We start from the raw sequence: 22,900 nt of genomic DNA, 5'->3' as shown, positions 1-22,900 counted from the left end.
CTAATGAAACCATTCTGTTGACCAATTGCCTCGAGGAGAAAGGCATGGGGTATAAAACGTCCGGACGTGTCTCGTCACAAATTTGGCGTCCGCTCAAACACACACACACGCACGCACGCACGCACACACACACACACACACACACACACACACACACACACACACACACACACACACACACACACACACACACACACACACACACACACACACACGCACTACAGCTGTTCCCAATGTCATGTCGCGTCCAGTTTTTTTTATTGAACTACAATAACTCGTTGTCGCACCTGGGGGGGCTTTCCAAATGATAAATGTGCAAATGACGTGCCTCAGCAGTCGCTTTCTAGAAAGAGCTGCTGAATTCCAATGTTCACCCCCGACGCAGGGGAGTGCGTAATGGCTATTTAGAGAGGGTACCACGTCACGGATAAATAACACAGGGTACACGGCGTTTATGAACAGCCTCCGGACGATAACAGTCCCAAGTCACCCTCTTCCTCTCGTGGTTTTAATAGCGAGTAGTAGGCCTACCACAGGCATAGCGGTACATCTACTGCTGCCATATCACACGGTTTTCTGGATTCATTTTCTTTTGGGACTGACAGCACCCGCCGACCGCGTCGAGCAGCAGTTTTTCCAGGCGGGGACGTTTTTGGGGGAAAATGGGGAAAGATTACTATAAAATACTGGGGATTTCTAAAGGAGCCGCGGATGAGGACATCAAAAAAGCATACAGAAAGCAGGCCTTGAAATGGCACCCCGACAAAAACAAGGCAGCCAATGCCGAGGAGAAATTCAAGGAGATCGCCGAGGCGTATGAAGTCCTCAGTGATCCCAAGAAGAGGGAGATTTATGACCAGTACGGAGAGGAAGGTAACGTTGCTATAAACACATCCACGTCGTTGCTGAGGGCATGGTATGCTATTTGTGATAGCCTACTAAAAATGAGACATGGCTACCAAACTCGTAATGGAACTGTCTCTGGCCTATAAATCATCCTTCGCGAATTATCGCTAATCGAAGTCTAAAAGTCTACCTACATGAAAGACCGACCTAGATCATGTTCAGGACGCTCATCTCCGTTATTCCTTTTAGAGGAAACCGTCAGTCTACATTCAACAGATGTGGAGCTTGATAATGAAGTAGCTGCCACTGTTCTTATACCTTCTAGTTACTTTACATTTTATTCATGTTTTGAATGTCGTTTTGCAGCCATACATCACTTTTTGTGGTTTCCTGGCATGACTTCTCCCAGTAGCCTGATGGTTCCCACCCATCTACAACCAGGCTAGGTTCTGGATTGGGAATGCTCCCTAAAAAGGCTACTGGAAGAAGTTCTTACATTCCATTATGTAGAATAATAATAATTTTAAAAAAAAAACGAAAACGATAGAATAATGTTTTATGAAGGAGGGCTTCTATGCCATCCATAACCATCTTTAGCCCTACTGTTCGTAATAATAACAATAAAATAAAAGGCGTTTCATTCATAATGCATTAATCTCTTAAAGCTACACAGTATTTGCAAATTCTCAAACATCTTTTAACTACAGCTATTTGATTGTTCAATATCTCCCTTTGAAAATGCAAGTGAATAAAAGGGCATGCTTCCGTACAATGAAAAAAGAAGATAACAGATTCTAAATGAAGGAAAAATCCAGTCAAAGGATGAGCTTTCTCAAAATTAAAAAAGATTTGCAATCTGTTGTTTTATGCATAAACTAGTGGTTCATGAAATAAATTATTATATATGTGTCATTAAAAACACCTCCACCATGACCCATGAACTAATGGCTCTAGTGAAGTCCCACACAGTGGAGGTTTAATGCACTGGCTTGTTCCACCCGTTATTCTGCCTCTTAGTAGGCTCAGGTTTAAGGTTATGTCTTTTTATAAACTGAGTGCCTCACATTTATGAATATGACATAACCAGGTTTAGAGCTTCCGGTGGACATTAACACATGTAAAAGTAGGATAGTTGCGTTGAAAAACAGAGTTCAAGTATGAATACTCATCCTACATAGATTTATTCAAGAGCCTCGAAGTCGTACCTCAGCCCGGAGCCCTGAGGTAAACTCACCACCGTAAATCATAAGCCTCATAAATGGGTGACAGAGTTGTTTGACAAGTGTTACTTGTTAAACATACATTCTAATGTGTATTTGATAGGTAACACTTGCTTGACAAATACACATTAGAATGTATTGTTAACAAGTATGATTAACCCAATGCTAACCCAAAATACGCAAAAACATAACGTACACATTTAAACTAACCCCAAAAAGAAAGCAAGTAAATTCTTTATAATATTCTTTATAATGCTGCATACTCTCAAAGCAGACCGAGTCCAACCACGCTAGTCCTGGCCACGCCCCTGACCGGCAGACCTTGTGTCTCTCTCCCCCCTGACGTCAGGTCTCAAGGGAGGCAACGGCCCCGCCCCCGACGGCCAGGGCAGCAACTTCACCTACACCTTCCACGGGGACCCGCACGCCACGTTCAACACCTTCTTCGGCGGCACCAGCCCCTTCGAGATGTTCTTCGGGCGCAAGGCCAACGGGCGCGGCGGCGGCGGCCTCGGCGGCGACGAGGACGACATGGAGGTGGACGGCGGCGACCCCTTCGGCTCCTTCACCAGCTTCAACATCAACGGCTTCCCGCGCGAGCGCCACGTGGGCGTGGGGGGCCAGCAGCAGCAGCAGCAGCAGGGGGGGGGTGGAGGGGGGGGGCAGCGGCGTAAGCAGGACCCGGCCATCCACCACGAGCTGCGGGTCTCCCTGGAGGAGGTGTTCCACGGCTGCACCAAGCGCATGAAGATCTCCCGCAAGAGGCTGAACCCCGACGGGCGCACGCTGCGCCACGAGGACAAGATCCTCGCCATCGAGATCAAGCGGGGCTGGAAGGAGGGCACCAAGATCACGTTCCCCCGCGAGGGCGACGAGTCGCCCAGCACCATACCCGCCGACATCGTGTTCGTCATCAAGGACAAGGCCCACCCCCACTTCAGACGGGAGGGCTCTGACATCGTGTACGCGGTGCGCGTCAGCTTGAGACAGGTGAGGCGTCGGGGAAGGCGGACGCAGCGGTTACACCACATGATGCGCTTCCAAACATTTAGCCGGTTTGCACGTTCATTGTGTTTCGGGGTTATTCGATGCACCGAATGGATCCATCATCACCCATTGGCCGATGTTTTCCACGCTATGGATTAGAGTTTGTATTATACTTAGGGATGTCCGATATTGGCTTTTTTGCCGATATCCGATATGCGATATTGTCCAACTCTAAATTTTCGATTCCGATATCAGCCGATACCGATGTCGATATTTGGGTTATTTATTTTTCCTCAAACCTAATTTAGGTAACATTACATATCTCCTGTTGTGGAATTAACACAACATGCTTAATGTTATTGTGATGCCCCACTGGATGCATTCTTGAATGCAACAAGGCTTTCCAAATGTTAACATTGTCTGTGCAAAATAAGAAAAATACTTCAACTTAATTTAAGGGAAAAGTGCCATGTTTATTTTTATTTTTTTAATGGTCTCAGACAACAGTTTGGATTACACTCTCCCTGAGATAATCTTGACAATGCCCACAACAAATAGGGCAAACTTGACTTCACAAATGATAAAACATTGTACCTGAACAACTATGTGCAACATAGCAGTATGTTTCTTTAACTAAAACTCAATAACCTTAATTGAATAAATGCACAAATATGAGTCAATTACAATGTGCACTGTACTGCACAATTTTGAAAACATTTATTTGAGCTATAAATAAAAAAATAAAATAAAAAAAATCGGTTTTAAGGCAAAAAAAATCCGATACCGATATTGACCGATATTACATTTTTATGCTAATATCGGGCCGATAATATCGGTGGGCCGATAATATCGGACATCTCTAATTATACTTACTAATACATTTCAAGTTCTAGACCTGTCACGGGTCGGAGGACATTTGAGTGAGACGTTTCTTTCTCAAATTGGTTTCCAATGAGTATAAATACCCACACCCTTCAGGAGCTTGTTATGTCATCTGAATCATGGAGGGGCGAGAAATAAGATCGGCAACACTGTGAGACAGAATGCTAGAGGCTCGCCCACACACAGTTGGTGCAAAGATGTACTAATATGGCCTCTGGCCCACGGGAAAACGTGTAGGCCTTTAGTTCTCAACACCTCTTTTGAGAATATAATAATATCTACTGTTCAAAAACAGACCTGGGGCCGGCCCTGAGTGATGAGACGGTCTTGAAACGCATGAACAACAACAGAGGTGTTATTCAGCCCGTTAATCATGTCGTACGACCGCACTGTACGGGAGGAAATGTAAATGACTCATTACTTTCTCTAAAGTGTTTAACAGGACACAGTGTCCCCAATGGGAACAGCAGTGAGCCATTGACTAGCTGCTGCTGCTACGCTCTCACGCGACCACTAAACTACTACTTCCTTCTGCTGCATGCTGTGTTTCCAGCCGTGTTCCAGCATTGTGTTCCCGGGGCCGATTTCTCAGTGAATCGTATCTGACTACAACATCATTTATTCCCTGAATGTTCCATCCATTGGTTTTCAACCATATAAAACCTGATACTGCCACATATTATTGTACTTACATCCATAATATCATCCCAAATATATAATGAGTTTGAGTTCAATACAATTTCAGGAGGCTGGTAACCGCGAGGCCGCTAGTTCGATGCCCGGCTCCTCCTCGCTGAGTGTCGAGGTGTCCCTGAGCGAGACGCCTCACCCTGACTGCTCCAGACGAGCTAGCTGTCGCCTTGCATGGCTGACACCACCGTCGGTGTGTGAATGTTGAGCAATATTGTAAAGCGCATTGGGTAAAAGCGCCATACAAATGCACTGCATTTACCCTACCGGTGGGTCAGTGGCCATGGAATATGTGTAGAAACCTAGTCCATTACTTAAGCAATAGCTCACGACAGGCTGTGGTATGTGCTCATTATACCACTGTTAAGGGGCGTTGTCCGGCCCGACGCGCTGCGGAGGGCCGGCGACCCCCTTCAAAAAAAAAACAAGAAAGTCAAAATAGCTGTTTTTTTAAAGAATACAAAAAAGTAGTCCCTCCTGGCTGCCTTCAAAATGCACGACGGTCGCTATGCAACACACTTTAGCGTCCCTCCGAGAGAAGGCTCGGCTAGAGCGGTTCGCCGGCAATTTATCCCATAGAGCAGTTCACTCGCCGTGTGCCTAAGCTTTCGTTAGTCTCTCCATCGCCTTGCTCACTCCCGGAGTAACAACATTTACACCCTCTCCATCATTCAACATACAGTATTTTTAGGCTACTACCAACTGCTACTTTGTAACCGTTTCTACTTCCAGTAAATCAGCTTACGAGTGTGCAGTGATTTTACACTTTTTTAGTCTTCATACTATTGTTGACTTTCTTCTCTTCACAGTGGAGACCCTATTCTACTGAACCCCTAACCCCTGTGTCCTTACAGTCGCTGTGCGGCTGTTCGGTGACCGTGTCCACCATCGACGGGAACACGTGCAACATGAAGATCACGGACGTCATCAAGCCGGGCATGAGGCAGATCGTGGCCGGCCAGGGCCTCCCTCTGCCCAAGACCCCAGAGCAGAGGGGAGACCTGGTGGTGGAGTTTGACGTGAACTTCCCAGAGACTCTACCTAGCAACGCCAAGGACGTTCTGAAACGCCACTTACCTGCCTGAGAGGAAGAGGGGAAGGAAATGAAAGAAGAAGGACATGGACGGAACAAGGGGTGATGTCTTAGCACCTGACAAGATCACACAGACAAACACACGCACACATGCACGTATACACAGATATAAACACAATAAGGACATCTGTTGGCTTTCGCCTGGTGCCCCCCTCCCCCAAACCCATCCCCCTAACCCCTTTCAATGAATGTGCAATTTCTATTTTTCATATATGTGGTGTTTTTATTAAAGCCATGCATGTTGCCAAGTAGATGAAGTGTTTATATCTGAAAGTTAACATTGTGTACATGGTAACTCCTTACTTCTCCTCCCCCTATTTTTGTTAGGTTTCCTTTGATGATGAAGATGCAGATGTAAACAATTGCCAAAGTCCTAGTTATTTTAGAAACCTGCCCTGTGGTAAAGGACATGTTCTATTCGTTTTTTGTATTCCTTTGGCCAGTCTTCACAAATGTATAATCAAGCCACGTTCTTATGTACAGATTCAAGTGTGTATTTTGAGGCAGACCGTGTAATAAAAGATAGATGCTTTTATAGATATGCTAAAAAAGGCTCAACTAAAGAAACGCAAGTGTACCCTAGGGACAAAGGGTGCAAGGGCCGACTACACTCAAACATTTGGCTATTGCACATTTTAGGTAAGGCCTACGGAACTGTAACTTTTAAATAACGATGCAAACTTCAGCCTACTTTGAAGAAGAATAAAAGTGACTTTTATTTTAACAAATTGGTATAGTTTGTTGTGACTGTCGACTACCTAAAGATCAGATTTATCAAACTTGATAATAAAATCTATTGATACATGTTTTTCTTTGTTTTCTACGTTACTAGTGTGTAGTGGGACTGTGTAAATATAGGCTGGCTCTTTGGACTCAGCTGTTAGCAATTAGCTGCCAACATCGAGGCCTTTGCATTTTCCCACAAGGGAGCGCCATATCACTCATCTCGGAACAATGGTCCAGCGTGTGCTTTTTTTTTTATTTATGATTAGGCAGGTTTACTTGGGCGAATATCCGATGCCTTTTTCTTTTTAATGTTCAGTTTTGTTAGGAAACGTGATATATCTATCTATATGTACTGCATATAGATAAAGATATCTATATATACTGTATCTATAAAAATAACTTAAGCTTTTTTCTTCATTTACCTTATCCATTCAAACATTATTTTATGCATTAGTCTGATGACATATATGAGCTAGCCAATGTGTTAATGTTGAGAAATGGTTTTGATATGCAATTGTGAATATATAGATTGAATACATATATTGAATACGTACTAAAATAGGTTATATTGTACAAATGATTGACAACATAATTTGAAATGCGATCAGATTGTCTAAATCGTGTTTAACTAGTATCAGTTAAACGCATGTTAGTATGGTAAAGGCCGATCAGTAGTAGGCTATCATCTTACTTGTGAATATTTCCACAAACAGCAGGTGAATCGTCCGGGCTGGGCTCAGCCGGGTTCCCTCTGACTGCGCCTGCGTTCCATTCTTGTTTATAGGTTGGAACAGTGTCGCTATTGTTTCCCGGCGGCCAGCAGGCAGTATCAAGAGTTTACTGTAGTTAAGGTGGCGAAGAAGACTTGCAGCCCTCGCCACCTACCTGTTGAATATTTCAACTTTCATTCGCTAACCAGGGCTGAGTCACTGTGGAGAACAAAGTCAAATCGTGAGCGAGAAGGAGCGTCCGAGGCGGAAGGAAGCGTCCCAACAGGTAGCCACTCCGATGCTTTAGCGGGACGACGTCGGGAATAACACTTGTGTGCCTCTCACGGATTCGGTCAAAATGCCTTTGGGACCATGGAGGAAGAAAAACAAGTATACGAAAGAACAATTAGTCGAGAACGAGGAGGTCGGAGGACACGCAGGTGGAAGTAACCCTGCTAAATCCACCGTCAACGGCGCGGGACTCCCGCCTCCACCTGCCAACCTGCGGCCGAAGCTCGTGTTCCACACGCAGCTGGCGCACGGGAGCCCGACCGGCCGGATTGAAGGATTTAGCAATGTCAAGGAACTGTACGGGAAGATAGCAGATGTCTTTAACATGGCACCGCCAGAGGTGAGTACATGGATGGTGGTGATCATACACATGCTGTCGGACGAAGTTACGGTGAACTACATGTTTGGGGGCCGGGTGGTTTTTTTTTGACAGAATCCAATGATATTTAAGCCTTTTGTACAACTTCTTATTTTGGTAGAAAGGGTCCAGTATTTCCACAACACATATCGACAGATCTATTCTGCTGCTTTCGAGATCATGAATTCAATATGTATTAATCCCATTGAATATTTCCAGAAAGAAAAAGGTGGTTCTCAAATGTTATACTCACAGATACTTTTATATTCAGGGAACCTAGAAACTATCCACTGCAAGTTTAATCTCTTTCCTACGTCAATGAATTAAGGACCTAAGATACGTAATTTCCTTTCAAAGGAATCTTATTACTAGCATGTTTTGTCTTTTGTTGCCCTGAAAACTACAAGATAATGTGTTGGCCAGGCGGCCTCAAGTGGCTACAAGAGATAGGAATCCCAGCCCTTCCCCCACCACGCTCCGCTTCGCTGATCATAGGATGCTTTTCTATTTTTCATGTCCCACACATTGTCACCAATGGCATTCAAAGCTGCCACGGCGCTGTAGGCTACACATGCGGATTTCCAACAAAACGTGTACACTGGAACAACAAGAATGGTTGTCTGACACTAATGAATCTAGTCCTTCTGGTTGAATGGGCAGATTGCAAAAGACAAATTGTATGATGATTGTATTGTTGTTCTTTTTCTTACTGCTGGGATTTGTTCGTTCAAGTCTTCAATGTTGCCCTTGTCGGAACATGCAGTGTTCGCTTCACTTTGGAGTTGGGAAGCACAAGCACTTTCTGCTAAATGTACGTTTATCGTAAAACAATGCAACAAGTAACTATAATTTTTTTAAAGCAAATATTTATTCCATAAGATTGTCACTTGTAGAAGAGTTTTACCATTATGTATATCACTCCGTCCTAACCCAAAGCATAGGTCAACCACATTTCAGTGAGAGACCAACACGGAATGTGCTGCAATCTTACTGCTGGGATTGTTTTCCTTTCTGTGTGTGTGACCCTTCAAATTACATGTTACTTCTAGTCAGTTTGTGTCTCAGCCTTGGGCTCATTCTGCAGTGGGCTAGGCTCTGGCTCCTTCTCACTCCCTAATTGGCCAATATTTGATATAAGAACAAACACTGGATAAGGACCGTAAATGACAATGAGTTTCTGTCCAGGCACTTAACATTCTACATTAATTCAAAGTGGACTTCAATCCTGTCCTCGTATCATTATCGCAATTTCTCTCAATAATCCCCACCCATCTTTATCACTATGTTGTTGTATCCTGAAGATGTGTCTGTGCGTGTGTTATCATGTCAACTTGCACGGCAAGGCAATAATGAAAACAAGTTAGGGGCGTGTGGAACAGAGATTGAGACTGAAGCATTGCAGGGCTAGTGATGTGATGTCGGAACTTTTACCAAATTCACCGGCTTCTCCAAGAGGAAGTCCCCCGCGTCCGGCTTAGTGGGCACAGCCTGCAAAACTGGGAGATAACTCTCCCACCACAGCCTGGCCCCAGTCCAACACAGCCCATGGAAACATCTACCTCCACAATTAACACAAACGGATCCACCCGGCCGCCCCCTGAAAGGACCGTTTGACCTGTGCTGTTCACCGGTGTTTATTGAAGCCCTTTAAGCATTCTAGTTATTTCTACATTGTTGAGAAATGGTTCAAACTATCATGGTTTAGAACCAAATGGCTGCAGGTCAGAACTAATGACCGAGACCAACGGCGTGAGTGCGGGGATATGCCTCAGGCTGATGTGGAGTTAAAGTGCATACTGTGTCAACCATAGAATACTTACCAAAAAGAGCCAGGGCAATGCATTCAAATGAGGGAATGCTTGGCGTGGCCTGGTTCGGTTCAAACGGTAATATAGGGAGGGATGAAGTTTAGAATCATTCTGCACTGTGCCTCCCAACAACTACCCTTTGGGTGGGGGGGGGCAGATGCTAATGTGTGGTTGACTGACTGGAGCTCATCTCGCCCGTAATGGCTGCTGATTGAGGATGATTTGATGAGTGGAGCACTCTCTCAAAGAGGAACACGTCGTACTTTGAACTCTTGTGCATCTGCAAGCTGACTCAGTTCTTGTTATCCAATGTGAGATGTTTTTTATCTATTTTTTACAGAACACTATGGGATCAGTCGGCTCTAGCCGGCATTCTAATTTCTGTTGAGTTTGCCTCAAGCACATTTTACTTAGAAAGTCCATTAGTACAATCGAGGTTAGAAGAACGCAATAGAGCTGGTCCAGAGAGACTGGTCCTGCATCTCATACTAAAGACCACCATCATGAGTTGTTGTTTCTGGTAAGTGCTCAGGGATTAGGCTGGTGGCATATCCACATAGCAGTCACTAATACCATAAGAAAACCGCCTATGACATCACAGATGCATTGTCAAGACTAAGCCGGACATAATGATATAGAATGATATATGGCAAGGCTGTCAGAGTAGTTTCTGTATCGCATAAAACATGACCAGTATGGACACACAGACTGCATGGCTTACGTCATGATGACTGCAATCATCGTCCATGGAAAGAGATCTCTTTAATGTGTTTGGGAACAGCAGGTCAAAGTCTTCTCTTTGTGCTCTCAGGTGTAGTGTTTTAGGTGTGGCCGGTCAACTTTGCAAACCTGTCCACCATTGTACACGGCATGCTTCCTGGCTCTTGGCAAAGCCTCCCATTTGCCTAGGACTTTGGATATGATCTATTCTCGCTTTTTATCGGGCAGACACTCAGTGTTTCAACCCGTCGGACGTTCCGTCGTGACCCCACACATTATGGAGCCCAGTTCCCAGGTCAAGCCTCCACTGGCAGTTCGTGTGACTTGTTCTCGAGCTTTCAAGCGGAACAATTCTTAATTAATCAGGGAGATTAGAGGTAACAATCTGAATTGATGGAGCCAAATCAGATTGAGGCAGTTGCTGGCACTGTGTGTGTGTGTGTGTGTGTGTGTGTGTGTGTGTGTGTGTGTGTGTGTGTGTGTGTGTGTGTGTGTGTGTGTGTGTGTGTGTGTGTGTGTGTGTGTGTGTGTGTGTGTGTGTGTGACACACAACCTGTAGATTCCTCTTCTAGGATGTGTGTAAAATAGACAAGATACTATCCTCCCAAACCCGTTTCAAAACGGGCTACTGAACTATTTGACCCTTTTCAAAAACCTGCAGACAAGAGTTTTGAGTTGTGACCTGAATCGCCTTGGGCACAAACTAATCCTAGCTGTACTTTTCTACTGATATTTGATGGACAGGAATGTAAGAGTGATTGACAAGGGGTATTTTATACTTGAAGGACTCGTTGTTTGTCGCTGTTGGTAGAGCCATCCTTTTGAACAATGCTGGAAGTCAAAATGTTGATTTCACCTACACCACCTAACATGCATATCCTTTTTTATAAATGTACAAACATCATTGTGAAATGGTTTGGGTACCAATACTAGGCCCATTAACTGACCGTCTACCAATCATCCTCCATCTGGTTTCATGCTTCATAGTACAAGGAAACACTGCTATTCAAAATAAAAATCTATTTGGGGCCACAGATGCTAAATCTTTTTTAGCAACAATGTAATAACACACTTTGACCAAAGGCCCACGGGTGTTCCCGGTGTGTCCGCGTGTAGGGCCCTATATCCACACGCTCTCAGCCAGGAGGGGATTGTGATGTGCGCTGAAGGGCTGACCCCAGGTGCTGGCTCAGCCTCGAAGAGATACATGGGGCTTCTAAGTGGTTGTTTACCCGACACACAGCGCCATAGGAGCTACGCTCATCACTAGGCCAACAGCATCGCCAACGTGTGGTAAGAAGGAGCTCACCGTTGGTCTATCGGAGGACGGTTGCACCACTGGTGATGACACGGACAGCAAGACAATACGGGAAACGAGAGCTTGTGGGTGTTCCTTATTTTCGTCTGTCTGCACCTTCCTGTCGTGGAATGGGGTGGGGTGTGTGGAGGAGGAGGAGAATTTGACTTGGGGGTTGTCTGCCAACCTTGTATACTATTTGACTAATCTACTGACTCTATAGGATGGGAGTGTCTGGGGTTTACTTGTTTAGCTTTCATAATTTGTCCTTTGTTAACCCAATGCTTTACCATGACTGCGTGTTGAAGCACGGCTATAAACGTTTTGACCCTCTGCTTATTCAGTTCCCTATTGCTGTTATTTTTCTGTTTATGTACTTCAGGGAAATAAAAGCCTACATCCGCATTAAGGTGAATGATTTGTGGCCTAAATGCTGATTGTTGTTTCCTAAGTCTATTATGGTTTGACAGTCATTCAAAAAGTTAGTAAAGGCGTTTCTTGTAATGCCTAATCAGATTCCAGGGCGGTGTTTCAGCCAGATCAGCATTCCCAGCGTGTTAATAAGACAATAAACACAGATACATGTGAGGCTGTTACCTCTTTTCCGAGTCATATATAGGCCACGGATACTGAATCTGTAAGGGAGCCACAATGAGCAGATGCTACTCTATCAAAGAAACGGGTCTAGCAAGCTTTGCATTCAACGGCTGCCTCCAATAATGCACACCGACCCTTTAAATAGCAGGATGAGAAATACTTTGGTTCTATTACCTAGAATCAATTTGACTCACGCTGCCTCTTTTGAATGGTGTTTATTTTACAACGTTGCAATTATTTTTAAATACAAACCTATCCCATCATGGATGCCTAAAACGCTCAAGTGTTTTCTCTGTAAATCAATTTGTTCTGTGTAACTAAAAACTGGCTACAAAATCCCATTTTGAAAGAAATATGATGGAAATGAGTAGCAGATAGACGCATGGTCCTTTGTTCAGCGCCTCCTTTCAGGTGAATGGTAAGCTGTCCATCCATCTGGTGCTTATTGCCCTCGCGATTCATGAATGGACCAGACAGGCTTCATAGGTGTGTGTGTGTGTGTGTCGATCACGGCCCATTGTGTGTGTGTGTGTGTGTGTGTGGGGGGGGGGGGCGTCCTTCTTGGGACGGGTGAAGGGGCGTGGCTCTAGCAGCAGCCTTGGCAACGCCGCGTGTGCGTTGTTATCGGTGGTAATCCCAAACACTCAGACCGACGAGAGAGATGAGGGAGGGTGAGAGAGAGAGAGAGAGAGGGGGAGAGGGAGGGAGAGAGAGTACGAGAGAGAGGGGGAGAGGGAGGGAGAGTGAACTTCAGCTGCTCTGCTTTGCTCGCCACTTCAGCCCCCCCCCCCCCCCCCCCAACACCAACCCCCCCTCTCTGTTTCTTTCCTAATCCTTTCTTTTATACTCTGGTAACCCACAGCAACGTGACTGGATCTGTGTCACCTGATGGTGTGTGTGTGTGTGTGTGTGTGTGTGTGTGTGTGTGTGTGTGTGTGTGTGTGTGTGTGTGTGTGTGTGTGTGTGTGTGTGTGTGTGTGTGTGTGTGTGTGTGTGTGTGTGTGTGTGTGTGTGTGTGTGTCTCTCAGTGTTGGTCCTTCGGTGGCTGGGCGGGTTGCCTTGCTGCTGCCAGAGAACGTGTAGGGCGCTGTGGGGTGTTTAGGTGTAGATTAAGCATGGTAGTTTAGTTCTCACAGGGAGTTGTAACCACAAGTTCAGCTTCACTCAGAAGTAGAAAGGTTTCTCTGGGGGTATGGGTTGGTGGGGTCCATGATTGCATAAGCGTTGCAATTAAAAGGGAGGTTTATTAATAGGCTGGTGATGTATTGTGGAATAAATGGTTCATCATTAAAAATGATTAGGGGGGATGTTCTATTCTTGTCGATACGCACGCACGCACACTTTCTAACTAACACGCACACACTTTCTAACTTAGACTCGCGCAGCTACTTTCTAACTAACACGCACACACTTTCTAACTTAGACTCGCGCAGCTACTTTCTAACTAACACGCACACACAGCACGTTGCCTCCTGTTCTGACGTGGTGTCTCAGCTTTAAGGTGTGAAGCCAGATTTCCAGAGTTCTGGCCACGTTCCATTGGAATGCGTTTAATCTTAACTTGGTCCTGCCTGGGGACTCCCGTCACAAGATGAACACAGCTGTCTCAGATGACCGTCTGCTGACAAGACTACTGTCTGTCTGTTCGGCTGGGCCCAGATACAACACTAGGTTTTCACTGATGTGTTTACGATAACGTGTGACCAATTGGGTTTCTATGGTTGGGCCTTATTTCCTGTGCTTTCTGAACCAGTTCTCGCCTGGCAGTCAAATCATTCTGTTACCAGATACTAGTGAAAGTTGGCAGGCATAGATTAATGGCCTGTGGCGGTTGCACAATTTTATACAATCAGGCTCTTCCATTTATTGTTGTGTGGTATTCAAAACAGACATCAGTGTTTCTATTGTATATCCTGTTCATGGAAAGTGTCGTGTGGTTTCCGTGTGTGCGTGCAGATCCTCTTCTGTACCCTGAACACCCACAAGATCGACATGGAGAAGCTGCTGGGAGGGCAGATCGGCCTGGAGGACTTCATCTTTGCCCACGTCAGGGGCATCAAGAAGGAGGTGGAAGTGTTCAAATCGGAGGACGCGCTGGGTCTCACCATCACCGACAACGGGGCTGGGTTCGCCTTCATCAAGGTGGGCAGCTGGCAGGTGGACCGTGGGTTTGGTGGGCAAATGAGGCTCCATTTCCATACTAAGTGCGGTTCCCTAAATGGAAATGAGGTCTTTTGAATTTTGTGCCAGACTTGGTGAAGAGTATCAAAAGCATTTTAGTATCCCCGTGGAGCCGCTGTTATCGTAGGCCCATCTGGAACAGGCCTTTCTCGTTCTTTGCTTGCCGTTTGGTTTATAAGGAGGGCTTTGCTAATCGCGAAAGGTAGTCAGAATGTCGGCCAGTAAAGCTGTCTGGGTGGGATAAACGTGCACTAGCTTATTGTTTGTGCTGCCTGCAATCCTATTGGGTGGGTTTAATATTGCAACTAAATGTAAAAATAGCCCTGGATGTAATTAGAGAAGAAATGTCCTTCATATCGTTATTCTGTGAACTCTGGCTTTATTAACAATTGCCTTTCTGTTATTTTGGATCTCAGTTGTATGTTTACTGTCGACAATTACATTGTCCTCCTCTGTTAAAGAGCTTTAAGGTCAGAAAACAAAGGTTAACAGCTAAAGCCTTAGCGTTGAATGTAGCAGATGCAAGTACAATGATTAAATGCTAAACCCTGATTACATGGTATCATAGTAGGGGCTATTTAAATAACTCAACTATCACAATCCGTGCTGTGGTTATAATTAAGATTATTATAATTATTACAGTGTGTTTATACCCCGCACAAATGAGGCTGGTCTAAGGAGCTTATTCATCAGCTAAGTGGACCCTGTTGCTCACATGCGCCTCCCAGTGACGGTGCAGAAGAACTGCATCATGCAGCCGGCCGTGAAGGGACTTGCAGGGACAGTTGGTCACTATAAAGGCATTAAGTATCCAACTATGATTTAAGCGGTTAGGCCTCATTTCCTATTTTCAATAAATTATTGCAAGCAGGCAAAGACGCAGAAGTCAGCCTCCCTCCTCGCCCTTCCTCCTCCACCTACTTCCTCCTCCTCCACCCATTTCAATCATCCACCCAATATCTCTGCCTTCAATTTGCCCTCGTCCTCCTCCCGTGTCGTCCCGGCAGCGCATCAAGGACAACAGCGTGGTGGACAACGTGAAGGTGATCTGCGTGGGCGACCATATCGAGTGCATCAACGGCCACAACATCGTGGGCACGCGCCACTACGAGGTGGCTCGCATGCTGAAGGAGCTGCCCCGCGACCAGACCTTCACCCTCAAGCTGGTGGAGCCCATGAAGGCCTTCGGTGAGTCCCCGGGGAGCCTGGTCCAGGGGGCACTGTGATCCGCGTGAAGGCCGTTCACGTCCGCACGGCTCACCTGCGCCACGCGACACTTTAGGATGAATGGTGAAAGCTTTGCACGGTGCGAAGAAGGAACCATCCATGGCATGCAGTCTTGCACTCTCGTCTTTTTTCTCACCCACTCCATCCCTCCCCCCCTCAATCTCTCCCAGGCTCTCTCTGCCAGGAGGGAACTGAGGTTGGAATCATATGTTGAAAGTATAAATGGTATAAATGGTGCAGTGACATAAGGACGTGGGTGGATGATGGCATGGGAGCTTTTTTTAGATACGCGTTTAACATTTCTGTCTCCTGCTTCAGAGATGCTGGAGCCAAGGTCAAAGGGTGCCAAACCAGCCAGTGAGAACAAGATGGGCACGGGCAGAGGGACGCTGAGGCTGCGCGCCAAGGGCCCGGCCACAGTCGAGGACCTGGTATGGGTCTCGCCAACGTCCTGCTCTCATCTCTAGCTTCTACGTGTAGGCCTTCAAAAGGGGACGTTGTGAAGGCCCCATTGAAATTGTATGCGTGCCTTTCACGAAAACTCACAAAACCAGAGCTGTGCTCCCGCCAGCTCCGTTACAGTAACGCTGGCTTGTTTGTCGAGATTGGCAATAGTATTATTGCCATGACGTTACGTCAGTAACGGAAGTCCTACACACTCGTAAAGTGTGCGCCGCTCGCTTGTTGGTTATGCTAGTAATTGCTTCAAGCTGAGCTTGCTGTTGGAGTGACTTCGTTGCATCATTGACATGCTTCCTGTTGTATATATCTTGCAGCCCACAGAATTCGAGGAGAAGGCTGTGAGGAAAGTGGACGACCTCCTGGAGAGCTACATGGGCATCAGAGACACGGAGCTCGGTGGGTAGACTGCGTTCAGCGGGCAGACTGCGTTCAGTGGGTAGACTGCGTTCAGCGGGCGTGCTGATTGATTGTTATTGTGACTTCATTCCCACACTTTGGCTCCACTGCTTTGTCAGGACATTGCTGATGTTCAAGATATTATTCAAGGCAACCTGTTGTTTTTGGCAGTAAGAGAGCTGTTTCCTTAGGGGAGGGGGGGGGGGGAGGGGGCTATCGCACATTGTTTTTATGAAGGCGTCATTGTTATGGAAGTATAGACCTTAGTATGGGTTTGTGTATTTTGGGAAGATACTTATTTGTATCATCAAACTCATTATAATAAGGAAGCTAATGGCCTTTATTATGCAAATGATCTCTACATAAAAGACGGTGATGGAGGTATATCCGGCTGACCCTTACCTGTTTGTTAGTCAATACCATGAAAGACCAAACACGAGTACTGAGGTCTTTGCTTATTGAAGCACCTTACTCCCGTTTCTTTATTATGCTATAACTGTGTGACTCTTGTGATTAACCGATGTACCGATGTACCGCCCCCCCCCCAGCGGCCACCATGGTGGAGGTCGGTCGCGACAAGAAGAACCCCGACGAGTTCGCCATGGCGCTGGACGAGGCGCTCGGAGACTTCGCCTTCCCCGACGAATTCGTGTTCGACGTCTGGGGCGCCATCGGGGACGCCAGGCAGGGACGGTTCTGAGGCCTGTGGCACCTCCTCCTTCAAGACCACCATGCCCCCAGCGTGGGGGTCTACAGCCCCCCCCCCCTCCACCCACACCTGCAAGCACACAGGACAAACCTCACCGCAAAGCGCTAGAAAGGCAGGGTGTGCGTATTCACTATTTGGACCCTCTTCCAAGGAATCACCGGGATAGGGTCTGAGCCACCAGGCATCGGTTGTGCCGGAGTTATCTTAACGAAATAAGATATTCACTAAATGTATGCTGGAGTGCAGCAACTCAGGGCACGGACGAAATTTGTGGTAAATGTCCATGTTTTTGTTTGTAAAGCCCTCACTTCCTCCCCAAGTGTAGAGAAAAGGACTGCTCCGATCGTGCTTTTGAGAGCACACCTACCCGTTATGAACAAACCTAGTCAACGTCTTCTTCGTGCACTTGTTACGATTGGTACATAGTATACACACTGCAGATTTATATTGTCTATGACCTGATATCATATTATAGATGCAGCCTTTATCACTATATGAATGAAAGAAAATTCAGCTTTTTATAAAAAAGTTTTGTATCTCTTGAAATGCTGCTAAGCTTTTAAAAGATAACTTTGGTTTTAATATTTGTGTACAAAATCGTCCATGTACTCCCCCCTCCTGGCGATACACACCGACAGTTGCCACCCTGATTTGTTTAAACCAGGGTTGTGATCATGTCATTAGTCGTGACCTTTTTATTGTTTCTTCAGTGACAATCTTTCTGAAACCTAGCCGTCCATTTCTCCCTTTGTGTACAGTTAGCATCTTGTTTCATGGTATACTAGATGTAATGTTTCTGTAATTTAAAGTTTTAACTGTGGCAATTAAATGCTGGAAAATATTGTAGTCCCGAGGGCTCATCAAAGCCTGCGTCTTCTAATTAAGCTGTCTGTTGTAAAGGTTTTATTGGAATCTGATCCATTATCGTGGATTCACTGGCAAACTAAATTACTAGTGATTTGATCGTTTATTTTCAGAAATGCATTCTCACATACACATGGCACCCCTATTGCGTGGAGAATAAATGAAGTCCACTTACGTGTGTGCTCTTATTTGGTTTTAATCAAATAAATGCAACACTTTATTTGCACAGGAGTATAAAATACACCAATAGCACATTTTCATCCATTGAAAGAAGGTAAAACAAGGCCAATGTTACCTCAACAGAAGCACAGACAACTGACAAACTTTGACTTTAGGTAAAACAAGTATATAGTTTAACCAAATATTGAACATACTTGGACTCATAATACATACTAACCGTCATGAAACTAAGACCTAAAAAGCAAAGGCCCCTTTAGACGGGACACATCGCATCATTCAGTCCTGTAGAAGATTTGGAAGCACAATAAAGTTAGCATGTAGATCATTTCTCTACTAACTATGCAGTCCCGTGTGAAGGCATGGATGTACGGTCCAATACTGCAGGGTCCCTCGGTGGCTAGTCGACTTGGCTTTCAACCTCTTACAGAGGAAAGACGCATGGCACTTTAATCAAAAACAGTGCATTTCGCCAACACCGAACATATCAACGAAACAAACGGGACAGAATAACGAAAGAGAAACTAGAGAGGGAGATGATGAAGTCTTGGACGAGGGACGGAATCACCCGACTCGAGCACCTTAACCGTGAAACGGTTGAAGCTTTGGGCCGTCGGCCAAAGTTAGATTAAAGTATATTATTAAGTTCCACCTACTTGAAAACCAAACCGTTATTCTGAAACCAAAGTGAACTTGTGATGAATGGCATGGTGCTATAGGTTGGGAGGTGTATTCCTAGGGCAGGATTGGGCTCCGGCCTATGGAAGGGTAGCCCTTGACGCCGTCTGCCCATCTCACGCCCCTCAGAGTTCGTCCCCGACGTGGATCTGCCTGTAGGCGTCTCCCGTGAGCTTCTCCTGAGCCTCCTTCATACCAGCAGCGACTGTCACAAACGAAAGGAAAGAGAAACCGTTAAAAAAAAAAAAAACACGCCTGTTTAATCCCCGTTACAGAAGTCAGGAGTATTCAAAAAGACAAACGTCTCACCGTGATCCGCATTGCTGTAGAAATACTTATAGCTGGGGTTTCCATTTTTGTTGGTGATTTCAGGGTGAACTGCACCAGTGGGATCTGAAACAAATACGATGATATTAATGTTCGATTCCATTTCTCATACACAATAATACGAACCATACAAGCCTATTCTGCAGTAGATCATGATAGCACTGAAAATATTAAAGACATTCTACATAAAAATGTCTACAATACCATTAGAGTGACTTAATCCGAGGTAAACATAACGGGGCCAGCCACTGAGGACTCGCTGGCCAGGGCCACTGAGGGCTCACTGGCCAGGGCCACTGAGGACTCACTGGCCAGGGCCACTGAGGACTCACTGGCCAGGGCCACTGAGGACTCACTGGCCAGGGCCACTGGGCTGGTGGTTCCAAGGACCTCAGTGAACAAAACAGTCTTCCTGAGAATGAAAAGAACAAGGCCACTTACCCAGGAAAAGAATGCGAGGAATGTACCCCCCATCTGGGCTGAACGCCTCGTCTTTCGGCTCCTCCTCATCCTGGTGATGAGATAAAATTGGTTTTTAATTGTTTTAACAAAAAAAAAAAATAGATATACCACACTTTTCAAGCCATGCCAGATGATTTAAACAAGTTACGACCAATTACAAATGCATTGATTTCCAATTACAGATGCATTGATTCCACATTTGTAACATCATTTTTCTTTTATATAGAGGCACATTGTCTGAGAAATTTGTGAGGAATACATTTTTGTATATTATTATGCAGCATTACATTCCATTCATTTGTTAGGACCACTATATTGTCTTCTATACATTTGTTTAACACAAATGGATCTTCCAAATCATTATAGGTAAGATTTAAGCGATATATTTTGAGTTTAATTTGTTAGAAATGCCTTAGCCATCTGTGAGAGAATTAAATTCTCTGAGGAAATCTTTTCTGGTTGACTGCGTCTGCCCCTTAAGTCTTAGACCAGGCCTATTCAACTAGCGGCCCGCGGGCCGAATACGGCCCTTCTTATTTATTTTCTGGCCCGCAAGAGGTTGCGTGTCCAAAATATGTAAGGTCAAAAATTGTTATAATGATGCAATTAGAAGTGAAAAAGAAAGGAATGCGTCCGCTTTATTCCATTTAGCAGTTCTATATATATTAAGTTAACACTAATTTAAGTACGATTTACTTAATTAGATTAATTGACATAAGTTTTGTATGTGCGGCCCATGAACCACCAGTGGTTTTCCTTTTTGGCCCACTTGTTAAGGAGGTTGAATAGCCCTGTCTTAGACAGTGATTTAGTTCCCAGGTTGGTTTTGGGAACCCATTCTGCCTGCATCATGTTGAGGGACCATGTTGTTAGTGTAGTCCTCGACTTCTCTTTTCAACCCTCAAAACATACCTTTAGCCTTTAACGACTTTAATGCTAATGACGCAATACTTGGTTTAGCAGTAAAATACTAAAAGGGCATAATGAACAGGATCACAAATGCAATGGTCAAAATAAAAATAAACATGGAAGCTAATTGATAGTGATGGACAATATAAATCTGACATTTACCTCTTAGTATGTTATTAATGTGTGCATTTCACATCATACAATTATTTCCGTCAACTCCACTGCTAACTCAACTCGAGTCGGTCTATGGAATACCTCCTTGTTGATTTAACGGGTGCAGTCCATTTTTCATCCTGGCCACGTAGCCGGTGAACATTAACTATCGACTCACAATACCGTGAGGGCGCAGTTGTAAGAAGCTACAGCGTTTCAGGCTTTGAGGAAGAGCAAACTACACAGAACGTTCAGATCACGCCCCTTCAAATCATGAGTTCAATAGGTGACTTTGACATGTATATACATATACTTTGACATTTCCCTGAAAATAAATTAGGTAGGGGTGTAGTGGAAAAGCTTCTGCTAGTAGCGACCATTTTTATTTTTTAGACCGTGTTGTCCATCACTTTAAGTAAGGACCCCTTGTTTTGTGAATGATAAAAGGTGCTGCCTTACCTCCAGGTTAACCATGATAAAGTTGTGAGCGAGCTCAGAGATCTCCTTGGATTCTGAAAATTTAGGTTTCAGGGCTGGCAAGAAGGCCCAACAACAACATATAGTGAGTATTGGTTTGGAGTTTGGCGGTTGTATCTCTCATTTACAATTCAACAGCATGTGTAACAACTTGAAGCATTTACTCTAGCAACTATGTCCCATAATAATATTAACACAGTATCCAGAAACATAATTTCCGATAACAGGGCGTATAAAAACATAAGAATCCAATACAAGGATCCCAATGAGGCATCTAAAAACGTTAATAAAACGAACTAGCTATTACCTTTGCAGGCTCCGCACCAAGTCTTGTGAACGATGACCATCATTGGAAGACCACTGTTAAAGCAAAGACAGAAACCAGTTTGCCACTCATTGCAGAGAATGTGCAATGTAGACCACAATAAAGACATTTGAAGGAAGTGAAGAAAAATCTGCTAAAAAGTCTGCTAAAATAAAGGGCATAACATAAAAGATTATGGACATATGTGTAAGAGGCCCCAAACTTTAACAATACATTATATGTAATGTGATAGCCGGCATTTGAAGGAAGTACAGAAATCCTGTGTGCTTAAATGAAGGGATATGGACATCAATGAATATGGACATAAGGGGCCCCAAACTTTAAAAAAAACATTACATAAGATGGCCATTTGTTAAACGGTTATTAATTAAGAGAAGAGAAAGAAAAGACTATGACACTTGTTGCAAACAATGGATTGCTCCTCGAGCGGACATAGGAGAGGGTACATTGAGAGCTCGGCTATTATTCTGCTCTCCAATTCACCTGGCCTCGGCCTCCTTCTTTCCATCGTCAAGGGTTCTCCAGCTGATGTTATCTCCAAAACCTGTGGGGAAGTACACTTGTTCAACAACAGTTGTTGGCTTTACCTTTCGGAGTAAGGGTGTGTCTTTATTCTGTGAACAATGGGTTTGTCTAGCGTTATGAATATCAACTTCATGGAAGAAGTTCTCAATGCTGCAACTTGTTAACTTGAAGGACGGGTTTGAATGACTTTTGAATGTGAATTTGCAATACATATTGGGTACTTAACCAGTGGTCGCCTTTATATCGCTCTGATAACAAAAAAATGTGGTTTAAGGCGGACTACACACGTCATCTGGGTCAACTCTCCAGGATACGTGATCCAGGATCTTAACATTAGGTAAACTTGCATTGCAAAGTCGGTAGCAGCGGTGTAGCTTTGCTGCGGGCTACGGACAGCTGAAATTAGGCTACAAGGCACACAGTAAAAAAGACTTACCTCGGCTCGAAGCTGAAGCATCGACCTCGTTAAAATAGGTCAAAGAAAATAAAACCTGAAAGGAGGACCATAACACAACATTCATGACAGAGGGCTGCATATTTGACCGGTCTTTCTTGCAACTATGGCTACTTGATATCCGACGAAGGGTTAGTGCCGCAACCAATGAATGAACTGGAAGTTATTGGACAAGTAGAGGACTGTAGGGAGCTAGGCGGGACGACACAAATAGTTTCAAAGTAAAAGTCGGTACTTCTCACTTGAGTGATCTCTGATGGTTTATGCGAGACTATAGACTTTTACTTTGAAAAGAGATGCGGTTTCTCCCGTTTTGCGTTTCTGTTTTTGTATGTGCCAATGTGAACGC

The 22,900-nt window shown here is 44.8% G+C and overlaps 3 protein-coding genes across 3 annotated transcripts; 2 read left to right on the top strand and 1 right to left on the bottom strand.

Moving 5' to 3' along the window:
• Nucleotides 1–218: 218 nt before the first annotated feature.
• Nucleotides 219–6,526, top strand: dnajb4 (DnaJ heat shock protein family (Hsp40) member B4). Its single transcript, XM_030364891.1, has 3 exons — nucleotides 219–873; nucleotides 2,416–3,056; nucleotides 5,480–6,526. The coding sequence occupies exons 1-3, from the start codon at nucleotides 663–665 to the stop codon at nucleotides 5,708–5,710; spliced, it is 1,083 nt and encodes a 360-aa protein (XP_030220751.1). The 5' UTR covers nucleotides 219–662; the 3' UTR covers nucleotides 5,711–6,526.
• A 679-nt stretch (nucleotides 6,527–7,205) lies between these two features.
• gipc2 (GIPC PDZ domain containing family, member 2) lies at nucleotides 7,206–18,041 on the top strand. Its single transcript, XM_030364893.1, has 6 exons — nucleotides 7,206–7,785; nucleotides 14,182–14,367; nucleotides 15,414–15,594; nucleotides 15,952–16,064; nucleotides 16,410–16,491; nucleotides 17,040–18,041. Exons 1-6 carry the CDS (start codon nucleotides 7,513–7,515, stop codon nucleotides 17,189–17,191), a joined length of 987 nt encoding a protein of 328 aa, XP_030220753.1. The 5' UTR covers nucleotides 7,206–7,512; the 3' UTR covers nucleotides 17,192–18,041.
• Nucleotides 18,042–18,154: 113 nt separating this feature from the next.
• txndc12 (thioredoxin domain containing 12 (endoplasmic reticulum)) lies at nucleotides 18,155–22,771 on the bottom strand. The gene is made up of 7 exons (XM_030364901.1): nucleotides 22,534–22,771; nucleotides 22,056–22,116; nucleotides 21,555–21,607; nucleotides 21,230–21,303; nucleotides 19,688–19,757; nucleotides 19,229–19,312; nucleotides 18,155–19,124 (listed from the first exon to the last, which is right to left on the bottom strand). Exons 1-7 carry the CDS (start codon nucleotides 22,631–22,633, stop codon nucleotides 19,045–19,047), a joined length of 522 nt encoding a protein of 173 aa, XP_030220761.1. The 5' UTR covers nucleotides 22,634–22,771; the 3' UTR covers nucleotides 18,155–19,044.
• Between the last annotated feature and the right edge of the window lie 129 nt (nucleotides 22,772–22,900).

Source organism: Gadus morhua, chromosome 8 (genome assembly GCF_902167405.1).
Source record: "Gadus morhua chromosome 8, gadMor3.0, whole genome shotgun sequence".
Lineage (NCBI taxonomy): Eukaryota > Metazoa > Chordata > Actinopteri > Gadiformes > Gadidae > Gadus > Gadus morhua.
This window is presented reverse-complemented; position numbering and strand designations above follow the sequence as displayed.

Bases quoted from the DNA above. Each gene is read 5' to 3' on its own strand.
- dnajb4 (XM_030364891.1), top strand. From the start codon at position 663: ATGGGGAAAGATTACTATAAAATACTGGGGATTTCTAAAGGAGCCGCG. The intron at 874-2,415 runs GTAACGTTGCTA...CCCTGACGTCAG, and splicing joins TGACCAGTACGGAGAGGAAG to GTCTCAAGGGAGGCAACGGC. The intron at 3,057-5,479 runs GTGAGGCGTCGG...GTGTCCTTACAG, and splicing joins TGCGCGTCAGCTTGAGACAG to TCGCTGTGCGGCTGTTCGGT.
- gipc2 (XM_030364893.1), top strand. From the start codon at position 7,513: ATGCCTTTGGGACCATGGAGGAAGAAAAACAAGTATACGAAAGAACAA. The intron at 14,368-15,413 runs GTGGGCAGCTGG...TCGTCCCGGCAG, and splicing joins CTGGGTTCGCCTTCATCAAG to CGCATCAAGGACAACAGCGT. The intron at 16,492-17,039 runs GTGGGTAGACTG...CCCCCCCCCCAG, and splicing joins CATCAGAGACACGGAGCTCG to CGGCCACCATGGTGGAGGTC.
- txndc12 (XM_030364901.1), bottom strand. From the start codon at position 22,633: ATGCAGCCCTCTGTCATGAATGTTGTGTTATGGTCCTCCTTTCAGGTT. The intron at 22,117-22,533 runs GTAAGTCTTTTT...ACTTCCCCACAG, and splicing joins TGCTTCAGCTTCGAGCCGAG to GTTTTGGAGATAACATCAGC. The intron at 19,125-19,228 runs GTGAGACGTTTG...CGTTTGTGACAG, and splicing joins CTACAGCAATGCGGATCACG to TCGCTGCTGGTATGAAGGAG.